Source organism: Cyclopterus lumpus, chromosome 19 (genome assembly GCF_009769545.1).
Source record: "Cyclopterus lumpus isolate fCycLum1 chromosome 19, fCycLum1.pri, whole genome shotgun sequence".
In the NCBI taxonomy this organism is placed as follows: domain Eukaryota; kingdom Metazoa; phylum Chordata; class Actinopteri; order Perciformes; family Cyclopteridae; genus Cyclopterus; species Cyclopterus lumpus.
Genome location: NC_046984.1, coordinates 4,561,363 through 4,579,561, shown reverse-complemented (window position 1 = coordinate 4,579,561; position 18,199 = coordinate 4,561,363). Strand labels below are relative to the sequence as shown.

The window sequence follows — 18,199 nt, the reverse complement described above, 5'->3', positions numbered from 1 at the left end:
CTTCAATCAGCAGGATCTAGTTTGCACCATGAGTGCAACTGAAACTATTTACATATTAAGTTACAAAAGCTATACCATCAAACCTTAACTTCAGGTAGAAACACTTTTAAGTACTCTAACATATGGTATACCTTGCCAACATGCATAACAAATCAGAATCAACCTAAATACATACCTTTACATAATCTACTCCCCCCCATACTTGGACTAACCCCATGAAGTCATGTATAAATAGAGGAAATGGCTGGGTGCCTCGCCTCCTCTTTTGGACTCTGTAACACATGGTGGGTATGGTATGTAAGAAAATATATGATTAACTAATGAAATGCTGTACTGAATCAATAAAGACATATGGGGACAAATGGTGTGTTCTCACCCACTTTGTCACACATTTGCAGTGTATATTCGATAAATCCCCATGTTTTGGGTTTTCATGTGAGCTAGCACCACAATCAGACAAAATGTCCATTTGTACACAGGAAATATCAAAATCCAGATGCTGTCTTTGGAAATACACTCTCGCATATCTTCTGCTGCCACCATTAGCAAAGACTCCAAATGTTTAGCCCCAGAAATTATTTTACAAGGATGTTGTGTTTTTTGTTTTCTCAGGTCAAAACTTTCAGATTAGGGTTTGCAATGAACATTACAGCTTTTGGGGGTTGCCGCCTGCCCATTTTACTATGAAATCAAATCAAATTATCTATATCTCTGAATTGGTCGGTTGCAGTGGCAAATGCTATCATAATATTAATAAGGAAGTTAGCAAATCAAGGCTCTTTAAATCGACACAAGAACATATAGGTTGACCAGATCTGGTAGTCATTGCTCAGTTGGAACTGTCACCGCAGGGGTTTTGGAGTGAGTTTTAGCTTGCTGCTTAACAGGCCAGATGTAACCCATAAACAGTATATCGGTGTCAGGGTTAGTTGCGATTTGTTGCATCCAGGCCAGATATGGCCCACACAGGAAACTGGTTTGTGGGTGATTTTGGCCTGTTTGTATTTGGGACATGAACAAGCGCTAGACAGCAAACCAGTTTTCTAATAAGTTTCAGCCTGTGGGCCTCTCATTTGACAGAAAATGTGGTCCGCAACATTTGGTCCGCAACATCACCTCATATTAGCCTAGATTTTTTACATAAAGACGACCACATACAGTAGTTATATGCCTACATGCTCTGATGTTTTAGCTATTTCTATACACTGTTACAATGTTGGGTTTACATCGCAATGTTTCTGATGAATAGGTTAAGAGGAAAGAACATATCAAGTGTACGTGCCATGACTAACCAACACGGTTTTTGATGGCCCCTGCTGGTTGAACCTTTGCATCGGAGGGGCTGATAGCGGGTTCTCCGAGAGGAATTAGCAAGCTAACGGGTGAGTAAATACCACTTTTCAACCCAAGTAAGTGATGTGTTTTTCCTCGACTCACAAAAAACACATCGGAAGCCAACAGTTGGTTACTTGGCAGTGAGCCAAGTCAAGTAACTTGTCTAGCTGGTTAGCTTATCAAAGCAGCTAGCATAGCTTGGCTTGCCTAGCTAGATCAGGTAGCTAATATAAGGTAAGCTAACACCTTTAACTCAAATACAGTTCAGCTTCTTAACTTAATAGGTGAGTTAAACCTGTGATTTTGTTTTCAAATGTGCTGGTGTTACCTAAAGGACGGTACATTTAAATTGAGGTTAAAAGATGGTCCAAAATGTCGAGGTAAGCATCTACAATTGTCTTTTCAACACATTTATTCAGGAGCTTTGTCATCATAATTAGTCCCCTGTCAATATTCAAAGTGCACTGTGTAGCTCAAAATAGTTTAAAGTTAAATGAGGATATTCATAGTTTATAGTTTCATTTTTTTATTTGTATTAACCGCTAAATCAAAGGGAGGAGACGGGGGAAACGTACGGATTGCGGCATTGCGATAAGAGAAAGCTGTAGAAGACGTATGTCAATCCAATCACTTGGAAATGTATCCATGTCTGCAGACGGCAAGGATGCTGTGTGAGGGAAGCAGCCTTTTTCCCCTTTTCTCGTCATATTTCTTCTCCCCCCCTCACGTACCCTATCCTCCCTTACTGACGCACTTTCCCATTGTTCGAATCATTCAAAACCATCACTCAACTGGAAATATTGATCTCCCTCTCAGACGCTCGTTTCGACGAAGGGGGAAACGGCTTGTGAGGGGCCCCGGCCTCTTATTTAATCCCCACTGGGTAACATGCATACGCATTCAAAAGGCCGCCTGCTCTTTCAAGACGCGTGGGATGGAAACGAGTTTGGATAAACTGCAAAGGCCGCCCGATGGACTTTTAAATCATGTAAAAGGGATGCTAACGCCCTCATCTGTTCGTCTCTCACGATGAAGAGCAATTGGCCTATTTTCTGTGGATGAGGTGACGCTGAGGAAGTATGTTCACGTAATCACAGAGTTTGTTTGCTGTCAACTTTCGATATGTCAAAGTGAGAAGTTTGTACGCACAGATAGGCAGGTGAACAGGCTGCCCGTCAGCTGCAATTGGCAGGGAGCAGCTGTAGATCATATTTTCGAGGTCAGAGGTTTTGTATGAACACCCACGATGTCAGGTCACCTTATTAGGACTGTCCCGGTAACGAAGGAATCCAAAAGAGACTCCGTTCGGACAGATGTCTTGACAAAACTAACAAATTAGATGGTGGAAAGTTGCCCGGCGTTATAAAAGTCTGAACAAATGCATTTTAGTTGCTATTGGATGGATTGCCATTGCGCCACCCGCAAGTGAAAGTTTACACATTTACAGTTAAATATCTCGCCATCTCATGATCCACTGACTTTTCCTCCAGTGCCACCATGAGGTTGACATTTGAGTCCAATATCCATACAAAATATTGGATTGATTGCCATGAAAGTCCCCCCCCCCCCCCCCCCACACACACACAGATTCTAGTTTGGTAACCTGGGCACATTTCCCATTTCTAGGATATTACATACATGTATGAGTAGTTGTTTATTTGATAAGGGACAGTGCACATTATTATAAACATTTCTGTAAATGTGCCAGAGTTAGCCAAGAGGCTATTTTTCATCTGTAGTCCCACAAGGCAGATGTTATAAAACAATTTATTTACACAATATATCCAAAACACATATCCACAACTTTTTTTTTGTAATTACTTTTTGTGTAATTTATGTTTTGATGTTGCTTTCCACACTTTGGCAATATGGGGCCATCTCAATACACACATTTTAAAACCTTCTCTGTGTTCAGCTATTAGTCGCACAGGCTCCAGAGCGGGGCCCCGCGCAGCCCGGCCTCTCCCCAGGGACAGCGGCTCATCCCGGGGGTTGACACGCTAAGACCCCCCCACACACACACTTTGGGGGAGTTGACACTGACGGAGCTGGAGGGCGCTCAAAGGGAAAACCAAGATCAAGGCTGAGAGGGGAAGAGGGAAGTGCTGAGGGCCCTCGTCTGCTTCTCCAACTCGTTCTTCTCTACTTTCCCCTCAGCTCTGCCTCTGTTTTGTTATGTCGCAAAAGTTGCAAATAATTCTTTTACTAAAAAGAAGAAAAAAAGACGCAGTTTTAATCAGGCTCGAGGACGTAATCAAAGAGAAAACATCTCTTAGTCATCATGGCACAAGCGGCACAGCAGCTTCTTGTTCAACTGCTTCTTCCTCTACTTCCTCGACAGTTCTCCTCCCGGTCCTCCACGTAGTTCCCTCTGCTTCTCCGTCCTGCGCCTCCATCCTCTCTCTGCACCCTCTGCCTTATTTCCAATGTTGATGCCTCTTCCCGTCCTCTCACTGTTGCTTTTGGATTCCTTCCCGTTTTTTGGTCACCCTCGTTTCTCTGCTCTGCCTCCTTTCCTCTTTATTTTTCCTCCTCACGCGAGTTCATCTCTTCCTATTCTTCATCTTGCCCCTCCAGTCTCCTTCTCTCCTTCTTCTGCCTCCATGTCATTTAAGGCATATAATTTATGAAGTGTTGAAAATGTTCCTCTTCGAGCTGCTCTGCTCCGTAACCAAGGTTACCAACATGTGAATCAGTATCACTGATCATCATCTTTTTTTCTTCTTCTTTTTTTTAGGTGGGCAAGCAGGAATGGAAAAGCTTCAGAGTCACAGCTTTGTGTATTCTGGATTCTTTTGTTTAACATATTTCAATTAAAAGTGATTTTTTGTTTATAAATGACTGATATTGTTGTTGAACCTCTTCAGGCTCCCATAACATGCCCACACGCACGCACACACACGCACACAACCGCACACACAAATATACCACATGAGTCACACGGAGTGCATTGTATTACTGTATTGTTTTGGATCGCATGTGGGCTCAAATAAGCTGACATGCTCATTTTCTTCTATTTATCATTCGGCAGATAAATAGAAAAGTGAGACGAGAGGCGTCGTTCACCCCTCGCGCCCTCTGGATGCCGGCCCTGTGGTGTGTGTGTGTGTGTGTGTGTGTGTGTGTGTATGTATCATCTATTATTGAGACCAGGGTCCGGCCATATCCCTAACACACCAATAGGGAATTTCTTTAATATTCATGGTACACCCCACGCCACACAGATGCATCATCACAGGATTTGGCTCTCCTCCAGTCCAGAACCGAGGCCCTTACTCCACATATTATCCCCGAAAACCGATTTAGTCAATTAGCTTGTCATCTTGAGCAACGGGTGGGGGGAAGGGGGGGGAGGGTTAAAGTGTCAGTCACATGAGAAGTTCCTGTTTTTGTCCTTGCTTCTTTTCACTCCTGTGAAGTGGGAGGGGCTCATTTGGTAGAGAGAAAAAACATGATGTCACTTATTTCATGGCGAAGCTGATCAAAGCACACCGACGCAGTTCTGGTAGCTGAGGTTGTTTCTTTTTCGATCGTTAAACTAAGTAATAAACAACGGTGTGTGTCACACCCCGTTACCCCCCCCCCCCCCCCCCGCCCCTTGATTGTTGGAATTGTGCAGAGTTTCCGGGGGCCTTTAATGTCCTCAATCAAAAGTAATATCAGTTGCTATAGCTCTAAACGAGGGCAGGTTTGCTGGCGGGCTGCACGTCCGGAGAACGAATGTGAACAACAACTTCCTGGATTTCACAGCGACCGCAGAGATCATATACAACTAGGGCCGAGTTCATCGATTAAATGGAAGCCGCATGTCTTGTTTCAACGGGCCGTCGGTTGAAATGAGCTCTCTTTGTCCTTATTTTCATTTTGGTTTTCTTGGAATCGTCCCCTGTTTAGGAAAGTAGTCCACTTACAGATATCTCATGACAAAAGAACAGCATGTCAAAAGCCCTTGTTGGCCCAATATACTCCTTTATTATACAACAATTGTTATTGTCAGTGGCAAAGGAAGCTCTGCTGCATGAAAAGAAGCACAAAATACACAAAAACGTGAGGGTTCAATTACATTGCACACAACTCAACAAACACACATCAGTACACCTACCGCATGATAATCCGAGATTAACAGGCATCAGATCATTCGATCAGCAATTAATTTAAGGTTGCATGTAAAAGGTAATGTACAGCTTTTTAGTCCCGTAGATAGAGTCAGATCTCAAAGGAGGTCAGAGGTCAGAGATTCTAGAGCCGTTTGTGATCGTCATTTGCTGGAATGTATGCGGGTCATCTTTCTACATACGCGTGTGGCGCTCCACATGTCAGTTGTGGGCATGTTGGGTAAGGCCCATCAGGTCAAAGATCCAGCATGAAGATTAAGTTGCATCCAGTGGGGACCAGGAGCAGTTGACCTTTTCCAGGGACATGGCGGCCGGTTGTTGGGAAGACAAAAGGTCAGCAATCATTAGAGATCGTCCTTCGGGGAACTGTAAATGAGCAAATGTAATGGCAGACTGGATATCTATATGTCCATTCTTCTCTCAGGAAGGTTTTCTTTCCACGTAACGCGTACGGATTGGAGCTGTAATGTATGACCCCCGTGTCTGTGCAAACAGTGCTGCTGGTGAGTTGAGGTACCCCCCCTCCTCCCCCCCCCCCCGGGGAGAACCGAGATCACTCACTCTGATAAATTGGGGTCTTCACTCGAACTGGCCGGCACTAGCAGACATCGTTCATTAGCCACTCATAAGCGCTCGCCTTGGGAAGTGTTCATGGGCACACGGCGTCATATCGGCCCAACTCTTTATTGCGTCCCATGAATAATAGATGCATCGTTGTATTGCTTATTACAAATGAATGTAGTTGTACTTTTGTTTTTTGGTGGGCTTCACCCAGGACGTGGTCCTAATTGTGTGTGTTTTTTCCCCCTTTATGTATTCTGAACAAAGCCTCATTACTGCCTAACAGGTACGAGCACTGCTGGGTCGATATGTTTTCATTGGTGCTCCGTTAAGAGAGTACACGATTGAGTAATCGGCCCAAAATGGAGGTATTGACAGGAACTGTTTTTTTTTGGGGGGGGGGGGGGTCAGGTCATGTGTGCCTCTCTCTCAATCTTCATGCTTTCCCAGTGAGCTGTATACGTGTAAACATGGTGATTAATATCTGCTTCTGCACACAGGCTCGACAGCTGCGAAAAAAGAAATTGGTTCCCCTCATTGATTCGCTCCTGCTCTCCGATCAATGATCATACGGCGTGATGAAAACAAAGTACGGCCTCCCGCTCTGGAGCGAGTGATGCACTGAGACTCCAGGGTGTGTGTGTCTGTGTGTGTGTGTCTGTGTGTGTGTGTGTCTGTGTGTGTCGAAGACCTTCACTCACACATGAATGAGAGATAGAGGTGCCGACAGGGGACAATTTGAGAGATGCTGTCAATTAAAAACTACAGAGCACAACTATTTGCTCTGCCTCAAGCTGCTTTCCCAAAAGCAGCTGCAGGTACCCGGCGACAGAGTGTACAGAGTGTACAGTGTGTGTGTGTGTGTGTGTGTGTGTGTGTGTGTGTGAGGCAGAAAAGCCTGGGGAAACATCTTCACCTAGTGGCAACCAGAACAACATACATGCCAGAAGACTCCTTCCAGGGCCCCCAGGGTCCCTTAATCTGCCAACCTGAACTTTGGCTGTGGCAACAAGTCTATTCAATACATCCGTATGCATAATCAGTGGGAGTCACATTGCACCATGTGGACCCCCCCCCCTCACAAAAAAATAAATAACTATCCAAAAATCCCCATGATAAAGCTCTGCACCAATCAAACATAAGTGCTACTATAGGTGCCGTCTCTCCCTCGCTTCTCATTGGCGCTTGAGAGTTGACAATAAGATTCCAGCTCCCCCCCCCCTCCTCCTCTCCTCCTCACCTCCCCACCACCCTCCACCTCCTCCTCGTCCCCCAACCGGGGTCCACGCTCAGCCAGTCAGGAGGCGGCCCCGAGTCAGGCCGCGCTGTGATTGGTGCGGAGCTGGCTGGCTGAGAAGTTACGGATCCCTGCGTCCAGCTGTGCGCGAGCTCTGCCTGATGGACGCAGCCGCTCGAGTCCAGTCCGGAGGAGACGAGAGCGAGAGGCAGGAGCGCCCGCTCCGTTCACGTGCGCGACCGTAGGGAAGGGGGGCCGGTGCTCGTGATATTTTCGGGGACGCGCAAGAGGAGGGGAGGGGGGGTAACTATATTCAAAGGTTGCCTCCGTCTGTGCTCGGCGGCGGGGATGTGCGGCAGCATCTCCACGGCTCTCTAGAAAGAATTAAACCCCTGAAAACCGCCTGTGGATGCAACGGAAAGTACTGGATTCTTGGTTTCAAGTGGAGGGGTGAAATCGGAGGACAACCTGGAGAAACGAATACTTTTTTTTTTTATCTTCTCCTTATTTTTGTGTGTGGGGGTTTGGGGGTGGGTGGGGGGTGGGTGGGGGGTGTTTGGTCCATCAGCTCCGCGGAAGGAAGGAGGGAACCCTAAAAGAAGTTTGTGCGCGGCGTTGTGTTCAACCTGAAGGCTGCAGAAGTACACTCACGCGGATCCTTGTACAAGAAGAAGAAGACAGACACATCTGACGGGGGGGCGGGGGGTGGGGTGGGGGGGGGGGGGGGGTTATAATGTGTTGGTGAGGCCCAATTTGGAGTTGGACACCGGCGACCGGGGCCTCGGGCGCACCGCGTCTGTTGAGCGAAAGGACCCCGGCGCATGCAGCGCGCCACCTGGAAACTATACGCTCCGCCAGACGCACCAAAACCCACGAGCCCCTCTCCTCGCCTGCTCCTCTCTTCTTCATCTCTTCCCTCCTCGTCTCCTCCTTTCGAACCTTCTTCTTCTTCTTCTTCTTCTTCTTCTTCTTCTTCTTCTTCCTCAGGCTTGTGTGGACTTTATAGCCGCGACATAAACTGATCATGCGATGACTGAGCGCGCTTTGGGCACATCTACCGAGTCCATTACAGGTAATGAATCCCACGGAGAGATGCTCTCTCCACTCATTTAGAAATAATAATAATACTAATAACAACTGCTGCAAATCACTTCATGATGAATGTATTGCTGATAGGTTATATATGCAGCTGAAGTTTGGAAACGGACTGGAACGTTTTGGATGATAAAGAAATGCGAGCCTCTTGAATTTAATTAAGAGCTCCTTTTTTTTCATTACCAGCTTATGTCACCAAATATATACTTTGGCGATGTGCATCCATACAGCGTTGTATCATTTTTATTCCCCCACCAATCACTTCCCTCGACTGTTGCGTCTTCCTATTAGATTTAATTGTGAGTGCATGTGCAGAAGTGTAGTTTTTTTCTTCACTATATGCAACAGTTTGCAGGTTAACAATCAGATTTAAAGTATACATATGCTCCTGAATCTCACGCGCTCCTGCGGCTGCATTCGCTTTACGCATTGTCTCGTGGTGGTCGGCTCCATCTACTGTGTCTAATATGTGTACGGTCGCCCACTGCGCGCAGGAGGTGAATGATGGCCGAGGATGGGGGACATCTCTCCGGGATCCCCGACGCCAGGGACTCGGAGGGTCGCTCCTCTTTGCCGAGGACTTTCATCCGGCTCAACGACCTGTCCGGCGTCGGGGCAGGAGGAGGGGAGCGCGGCGAAGCGGAAGCGACGGAGCCGGCGGCCCCGGCGGCCGACGGGATCTCCACCACCGGGGATGAAGCGTCGGCGAGCGGCGACGAGAGCCTGCCCTACCCGACCATGGCCCCCGTGGTCTTCCTCTACCTGAAACAAACCACCCGGCCCCGCAGCTGGTGTCTCCAGATGGTCAGCAACCCATATCCTTTTTTTTACCCCCCCCCCCCCCCCCCCCGATAGCAGTCTGCTCATGCGCACACGCATCCCACCTGTGGCAGGTAAGAAACACCTGCTGCGGCTGCGCTGTTTTTCCAGTTGACTTCAGGGGCTTATTCACTCATCAGAGGATTGGAGTCGAGAGTGAGCACCACGTCCAGATGTTGGCATGTATCAGGGGGCTCATCGACTCTCCTATTGAGTGCATCTGGTGAACAAGCTTCATGGCCGATTAGGAGCCAATCCGAGGTGTGTGTCTGTGTGTGTGTCTGTGTGTGTGTTTGTGTGTGTGTGTGTGTGTGTGTGTGTGTGTGTGTGTGTGTGTGTGTGTGTGACTCCTGTACCTGCGTTGGGCCCTGCGTTGGGCCCAGTGGAGAAGCAGCATTCACACGGTCACCTTACTGGTTCCACTTCATCATGCTCTGAATCCTCCCTCCAATCGATTAATCATGACCCCCCCCCCCACACACACACACACTCAACACACGCACACACACACACACACACACTCACACACACACAACTGGGCCTATAGCGGGTGTTATAATTAGTTTATTGACACCTGTTTTTTGTCAAACGGTTTTTGGGGTGTATGACGTTGGAAGGAGGCGAGGGAGACTTTTTTTCATTCTCTCAACGTTCTTCATCTTGCTCTCATTGTGTGTGTGTGTGTTCAGGCTCTAGAAAAGAGGAAGACGAGTATGTGTGTGTGTGCGCGTGGGTGTTAATGTCATTTGGATAACCTCCGCTGTCTGCCGCCCTCCCACGCCTCCCTCCCTCCATTCATCCCTTCTGCCTCGTCTCTTGCTCCAACTCCCCTCCTCATTTGTCACAGATTGAGATGCACAGTAAGGCCCCCCCCCCCTCCCCTGAAGAGCATTGTCTGCTCTCATGCTTGCTCCTGTACTCCTGTTGTCATCCTCGCACCTGAATTCCTTCTTTCCCTTTCTTTATTCTGCCCCGGCCTCCACAGCTGATTTCCATGTCTGTAAATGTCAAATCTTTAAAAGGTCCTACAAATAGACTGTTTTCTTTCTTGGAGCACACGAGTCCCTCGTGGCTCCACCGAGGAGCAAAGGCGATCATGATACTGTTATCCAAACCAGGGGTTCTCAAACCTTTTCATTTCAAGGTCCCCACTCGGACCCCATGTGACATTGTGCTCTTTCAGGCGCTTCGTTCCCAGGTTGCACAGTGTTGCTACACGTGTTTGATCAGGTTCATGCGATCGTTTTGCACCTTTTGTACGATACAAAGTATTCTTCTGCAGTCCCCCGCCACAGACCCAATCTATTCACGTCAAAATGGTTTCTGTGGTTTTGCACGAATCTGCTCTGCAAAGTTTCATGAACCCCCGCTTTGAAATTTTGAATGACGATATGCACGTTTGTGTGTGTGTGGGCCTGTGTGTGTGTACTGATTTAGGAAAAGGTCACTGCTTCAGTAATGCGTGAAGGTTCCTGAGATCGATCGGTCTCTGTGTCCCCCTGTGCGTTGCGTTGCGTTGCGTTGCGTTGCGTTGCGTTGCATTACGTTGTGTTGCATTACGTTGTGTTGCATTACGTTGTGTTGCATTACGTTGTGTTGTATTACGTTGTGTTACGTTGTGTTGCATTACGTTGTGTTGCATTACGTTGTGTTGCATTACGTTGTGTTACGTTACGTTGCGTTACGTTGCGTTGCGTTACGTTGCGTTGCGTTACGTTGCGTTGCGTTACGTTGCGTTGCGTTACGTTGCGTTGCGTTACGTTGCGTTGCGTTACGTTGCGTTGCGTTACGTTGCGTTGCGTTACGTTGCGTTGCGTTGCGTTACGTTGCGTTGCGTTACGTTGCGTTGCGTTACGTTGCGTTTCGTTGCGTTGCGTTACGTTGCGTTGCGTTACGTTGCGTTGCGTTACGTTGCGTTGCATTACGTTGTGTTGCATTACGTTGTGTTGCATTACGTTGTGTTGCATTACGTTGTGTTGCATTACGTTGCATTACGTTGCATTACGTTGTGTTGCGTTGTGTTACGTTGTGTTGCATTACGTTGTGTTGCATTACGTTGTGTTGCATTACGTTGTGTTGCATTACGTTGTGTTGCATTACGTTGTGTTGCGTTGTGTTACGTTGCGTTGCATTACGTTGTGTTGCGTTGCGTTGTGTTACGTTGCGTTGTGTTACGTTGCGTTGCGTTACGTTGCGTTGCGTTACGTTGCGTTGCGTTACGTTGCGTTGCGTTACGTTGCGTTGCGTTACGTTGCGTTGCGTTACGTTGCGTTGTGTTACGTTGTGTTGCATTACGTTGTGTTGTGTTATGTTGTGTTGCATTACGTTGTGTTGCATTACGTTGTGTTGCATTACGTTGTGTTGTATTACGTTGTGTTGCATTACGTTGTGTTACGTTGTGTTGCATTACATTGTGTTGCGTTGTGTTACGTTGCGTTGCATTACGTTGTGTTGCATTACGTTGTGTTGCATTACGTTGTGTTGCGTTGCATTACGTTGCGTTGCATTACGTTGCGTTGCATTACGTTGCGTTGCATTACGTTGTGTTGCATTACGTTGTGTTGCGTTGTGTTGCGTTGCGTTGTGTTGCGTTGCATTGTGTTGCTTTGCGTTGCGTGCTCTCCGGTGTTTGAATCCGTGTGCAAGCTATTGCCTCGCTACCGGAGAGCAGACGCAATCTTTTTGAGCTTGTCCCCTCTTGATCTTGATCTGTGCCCAATCTCTCTGCCGTTGCCCCCCCCCCCCCCCTCCCTTCTGTCTGATGCTGCGGCAGATCAACAACACAGGAGCACCCGACTGATCTCGGGGGTCAGAATCCATTCTAAACAGGCATCGCCCCGGTAAGCCCTCAACCTCAGGCGGCCGGCGGCCATTTTCAGCAGTCTGCAGTAATTAGGACCCCTGTATACTCGCTGAGGTATTTAGGGTTTAATTGAAGACCCCTGGGGTGAACGCTCTGAGAGATGTTTTGCCCAGCACATTGCCTGTGCGAAATCCCTTCTGCTGGTTTTGTTAATGATTCCTGCAGAATGCGCGCATGATCGAGAGTGAGAACTTTTGTACATGCACTGTCTTGTGTGTGTGTGTGTGTGTGTTTGTGTGAGGTTGTGTAAGCAGCACACGCACTTCCCCAGGACTCCCGTAGGTGTCTCCTCTCGAGTGGGGGAGCTAGATGTACTGCCAAGACGGAGCAGGAGGAGGAGGAGGAGGAGGAGTTGTGGGGGGGGGGGGGGGGGGGGGAACGATATCGATATTTTGCTCGCACAGATTTAAGCAGAGGATTACACGGCCGTTAACAGGGAGGGCACCTGGCAGGGCTATAGGTGTGTTGTCATCACGGTGAAGCAGCCTCACTGGACGGCCCCCCCCCCCCCCCCCCCATGTCAGATCTAGACCTGCTCTGGGGGTTAGCTCCCCGTGTTAGGTAGGTGACTCTTCAGTTTCCTCCCTCAGTGCCCTCCGTACATATCAACTTAGTGTTGTGTATATGGGGGTGGACTTCCTATACTATGTACTGTACTGTGCATAGTATATATACTATGTTCTGTGCTGTGCATAGTATATAGAAAACACTCTCCAAACCAGGCTTCTGTCAGAGGCCAAATGCACTGTAAGAAAATATAGATCCTTACGCTTTTCAGCAATAGACAACCAGCTCACACACACACACACACACACAAACTCCTGTTTCACTCTCAGCGAGGCGGGCCTTCACATTTGCTCGTTGCTCGGATGCGTCCGTCAAATAGTGGAAGCCGAGGCGAACACTTACTTAATCAGCAGAAAATGTCTCCTGCCCTCACCGTCGCCTGTTCTCCCCTCACCCCCTCTCCTCCTCCTCTCCTCCTCCTCTGCTTTTTCTTTTCTTTTTTTTGTTCCTCTGGAGTTAAAAGCCTCGTGTTGGCTAGAGAGTGAAGAGGTGTGTGTGTGTGTGTGTGTGTGTGTGTGTGTTTGTGTGTGTGTGTGCGTGTGTGTGTGTGTGTGATCGCCATTTCTGACGGCCTCCAAAACTTGTCGAAGAAGAAGGAAATAAAAAAAAGAGTGGGGGGGGGGGGGAGAACAATTAGAAAACAAACCCAAAAATGAGGCTCAGTTGGAGAGCAGAGCGGGATTTCAGAGAGGTGAAAAAGTAAGCCCATACTGGCCATCAACCATCGAGTTTGAGAGTTTCATCCTCATTACTAATTCTATCTGGATGTCTGTCATATGTGTGTGTGTGTGTGTGTGTGTGGGATCATGTTTATACATTTTAGAAGATGCGTATTGTGTGCGTGCGTGTGTGTGCGTGTGCATTTCTCATGTTCTCCATATGAACTGAATGTTCTCTTTAATTCACTGGGAGGCCGACATGAACTCTGTGTATGCACGGATTATGACGGATTATGTTTGATGAAGTATTCATTTACTTTGTCCAGTGCAAGGCCTTTTTGTGTGTGTGTGTGTGTGTGTGTGTGTGTGTGATTCATGTGTCTCGCTGAGCATGTGATGTGACTTGAGCATGTACTTTGCATGTAAAGTGCTCGCCGAGGGAGCTGCCCACACAATCATTACACATATGTTTAAAAAGCTCGTTTGGACGTCCATCTCTCCTTCGCCAAACGTATGAGGTCAGCTGGCAGTGTTGACCAATCGGAAGCCTTGTGGACGAGCCGACTGGCGCACATTTAAAAGAGTTTTAAAGTACTGTAATTATATCTTATGTCTAGTAGAGTCAAATAACACCGCTGTGTGTTGAATCATGCCACGTGCAGGTAGAGATAGATCTCAGAAGAAGATGATATGGACCAGAATGCAATGCATCGATGTTGTGATTCTCCGTGTGGAAAACCGCCTACTTTACTACTGCCTAGGGTTGGGAATTGGTACTCGATACCTTTTGAAGTTATCGACTGAAATGACCCAGTGCCTGTGTACCCAACCTGCATTTCATCCTTTTTGTACCCAGATCTAGAAAGAAAGAAAAAATGCCACCTGTGATTGGCCCACTGGCAGCCAGAACCCTTTCTAGTTTGTGGTGTGGTGGATGTTCAGCGGACTATACGCTACACTGCTGTGTGATCTGATATAAATAGATGTGGGGGTGGTGGCATCTTTACGCAACCGAACGCTTCCATTCACATTATCGTATCGCGTGGAGCAGAAAAGAAAGTACCACGTGAAAGTACCAATATCAGTATCCCCTTAAGGGTACTGGTACTGGTATCATCGATACCCAGCCCTACTTCCTGCTGTCTGCGTGTTTAACCCACAGCAAAAAAATGCGCAGACGCATTCCTTTTTTTTTCGAGGTGACCGAAAGGCATTCTGGGAGATGAGGAAACACATGTGGCACCTTTCCGTGAGCTCGCCTGTGAAATGAGTGGAACTTCTAGACAGCCAGAGAGAGTCAGACAGTAGAATAAAAAGTAGAATAAAAAGTAGAATAAAAACGTACATAACTGCCCGCCACAGAACTCTTCATGAAAGCACCGACTCCCGCTGGCGTTGCCGCGAGCGTGTGTGTGCTTCATTATTGTACAAGATATATATTTTTTCATAGTACATAGCATCTCGTGCTAGTTAGCGGAGATTCATCGGCGAGCCTCTCGCTCTTGGGCTTTCCTCGGCAGAAGAGAAATGAGTTCATCACGTCCCGCTCAACACATCCAATCGTTTGACTTGTTGTCCACATCGTGCGTGCCCGAAAACCCAAACGCCTGTTTGTGTGCACGCTCCCGGGTCGCCATGGCTGTTTGAAGTGCAGAGACGGCGCCTTTTCTTCTCTCTAAATGATTCGCCGACGGATAGGTCCGACCGCTGGCGATGAAAACGCTGCCGGCGCTCTGGACAGTATGCGTGTGATTCAAACGCGTTGAAAGTGCCAATTATTGATGAATAACAGGAGTGACAATCAAAGAGAGAGAGAGAGAGAGGCCGAGCTCAGACTGCACTAAGGTGTGAGTAGACGACTCAGTATGAGGTCTGCTCTTAATGAGGAGCTTTGTTTAAGCTGTTAAACTGCAAACAGAGCCGAGCACAAAGAAGCCCCTTCTTTGTGCTCGGCTCTGCTGCTCATTGTTTCTGATTGCCGCACGATAGTTTCAACCTATAGTCAGCTCATTAAAGCACTTACATCTTCTGCTGCGCACACCTGGTGTGATTTCCTTCACCCTCACTGGGAAAAGCCCTTCCTCCGGTGCACACGAGGTGACACATCATCACAGTTTACCAGATTCATGCGGGGCCACGGCGAAAAAACGCTTTCGCCGCCCCTGCTGCAAGTGAGTTCCCCCCCCCCCCCCATGGAAAAGTGATGCGCGGCGTGACGGATCAAAAAGGTTTAAATGTGGTGCAAAAGGCAACCCTGCGGTGTGTGTGTGTGAACCGTGGATGTATTGATGTATTCATTTACTTTCTTCTTCTTTTCACCTCAACGCATGTCGAACCAATTCTGTGTCTCTCATTGCACCTGCAGACAACCTGATATTAGCCCTTATTTTCAGCTGGCGGCCGTTCCCCTGTTAGTGCAGTCACGTGTGGCTGTTGTGTGTGCCGTGTGACTGAATTATGTAATGAGTCTCCGATAGGTTTGAGACGTTGTACTTCCGCCCCGTCCCACTGTTTATTCTGGTTGGCTAGGACTTAAGACCTGGACATATTTCGGGTGTTTACTGTAGATGAACACGGAAAGACAGATGAAGGGGGGAGGGGGGCGGGGGTCATGGTGCTTTTACCAGTGACTTCAAACAAATAAAATCAATCGCAAGTACACTCAAGTGTGCCTCAGAGATTTCTGCCTGTCTGGCTTTTACATCCAGTGGAAAGCCTGAGCCGCCTAATCTAAACACGGAGAACGGATCCTTCCAGTTCTGCCTGCTCCTGTCCACAACGGAGCTCGGTGGCAGGGCCGCTCTCCGGCTGGAGCCGTCACGTTCTCTGACTACCTGCGTGACCTGCTTTCTCAGAGTAACCCGGTTACTTATTAAGGGCCCAAAGTGACCAAGTTTGCGGGCCGGGCCCGGCAGCTGTCTGTGTGTGTGTGTGTGTGTGTGTGTGTGTGTGTGCGCGCGCGCGCGTGTGTGTGTGTGTGTGTGTGTGTGTGTGTGTGTGAGCGTGAGTGTGAGTGTGTGTTGATAGGGGAGGATTGGCTAACCTGATACACACCCAGTGACACTCTGACCACAGGGGCTAACTGCAAAACTCCTCTGTAGACTGGCAGACAGCAGCAGGAAGCTCTCTCTCTCTCTCTCTCTCTCTCTCTCTGTATCTGTGTGTCCGTCTAAATCTATTGTGTGCTCCCTCTTTGATTATTGATGGGTTTGTGTTTATCTTCCTAGACATTTTTGCCTCTCTCTGATTGTAGTCGGCGACACTTGTGCACTTGTATTTTGGGGTGTTCATTTCTCTGAGTTGTGTCCTTCCGCATGCGGCCTTGTCCAATCCCTTTTTGGCGTGCGTCTCAGCCGCTCGTATTCCTCCTCCCCGCTCGTATTGTCTGCGGTTTGAGATGCGCACGTCGCACGAGCGTGTCTGTCTCCAGACAGCACATTTGTCCCCCGGATTTTCAATCAATTATTTGTACAGGGAAAACAATTAGTGACCATAAAACCCAGCGGTTAATGACTCCTTCAGGAAACGGCTCGCCGTGATTAGGATGTCGGGGAAAAAAGAAAAACAATTCCGTCCCTGTCCTCTGCAGTTAATTACCCGGAACGGAGATCTGGTTAGAAGATTGGTTTGATTAATGGCTCGGGCGCTTTGATGGTTGGCTGTATGGTTAGGCGGTTGGTTGACTAGTTAGATGGTGGACCGGCTGGGGGCTTAGATGTTCGGTTTAACTGGTTAGTAGATAGGTAGGTTGACTGGGTGGGATTATTTCACTGGTTGGCAGAGTGGTTGGTTAGTTGGTTAACTGATGGTAGGTGGCTGTTGACTGAATGGTTGGGCATTGGACTGGTTGGTAGATTGGTAGGCTGACTGGTTGAGTATTAGATTGGTTGGTAGGGTTGTTTGACTAAATCGATGATTAAGTGATTTAATTGGGTGGTTTCTTAGTTGATTGGTAGATTGGTGGGTTGACTGGTTGGATATGTGAGTGGTCCATTGGTTGGTGGTGTGGTTGACTGATTGGATGGTAGATGTGTGTCCTGACTGGCTGAGTGTTTAATTGGTTGATTGTCCAACTGGTTTGTGGGGTGGTTGACTGGTTGTGTAGGTGTTTAACTGGTTGGACGGTTAGTTGATTGGCTGACATAATAAAAACATTTTACTCTTCCATGTGACATTAAGTTGGCAGGCTACAATTTACAGCTAAAATCATTGTAATAGTGTAATTAATATACATACACACCCTAAAATAAACCATTTGAAGAGATCAAATTTCTAAGAGGTTTTGATAATGTCACGTTATCCTAGTAAATAGTCCAGGAAACAACAGATATGTAACCTACTATGCAGTCTGTACACATATGAAGTGTATCGAAAGGAATGAGGATATGACCTTTCTAGGTTTGTTTTATTTTCCTTCTCTTTCAAATTTTTTTCAATTACCCCCCCCCCCCCCCCCCCCCCCCCCCCCCCAAGCCCCACACACCCCCCGCTCTTCTCGGGCTGTTCCGTGAGATGGCTGTAAGTTTATGTAGGACTCAGTCCAGGATTTTCCTACCAGCTTTTTCTCATTAGGGTAGTGTAGAAGACGAGTTTGGCTGCACAGAGTGGCAACAGAAGAGAGGGGGGGGGGGGGGGGGGGGGGTCCACTCTTACACAGCAGAAAGCTCACTGGGCGGCTTAATCGAGTTATCTTTTAACTGTCTCGCGTCATAGTCTCAGTCCTTTCTCCCCACCTCTCTGCTTACTCACTTCTCGCCTCACCTATTCTCTGGATCCCTCGCACACACACACACACACACACACATACTCACACACACTTCAGTATTTCCAGACCTTTTCTCTCCCTTCCTCACAACAAGCCACTCTTTCCTATGGTTTGTGTCTTTGTCTTCGCCACACATTCCTGCTCCACCCTCTTTGCTGATACCTCCTGTGATAACTATACATC

At 47.7% G+C, this 18,199-nt stretch overlaps 1 protein-coding gene across 1 annotated transcript in view; it reads left to right on the top strand.

Moving 5' to 3' along the window:
- The first annotated feature begins 8,844 nt into the window (after nt 1–8,844).
- cacna1g (calcium channel, voltage-dependent, T type, alpha 1G subunit) overlaps nt 8,845–18,199 on the top strand; it is a 188,604-nt gene continuing 179,249 nt past the window's right edge. Inside the window, 1 exon segment of the mRNA XM_034558363.1 lies at nt 8,845–9,158. Within this exon segment, the coding sequence (XP_034414254.1) occupies nt 8,845–9,158 (314 nt within the window).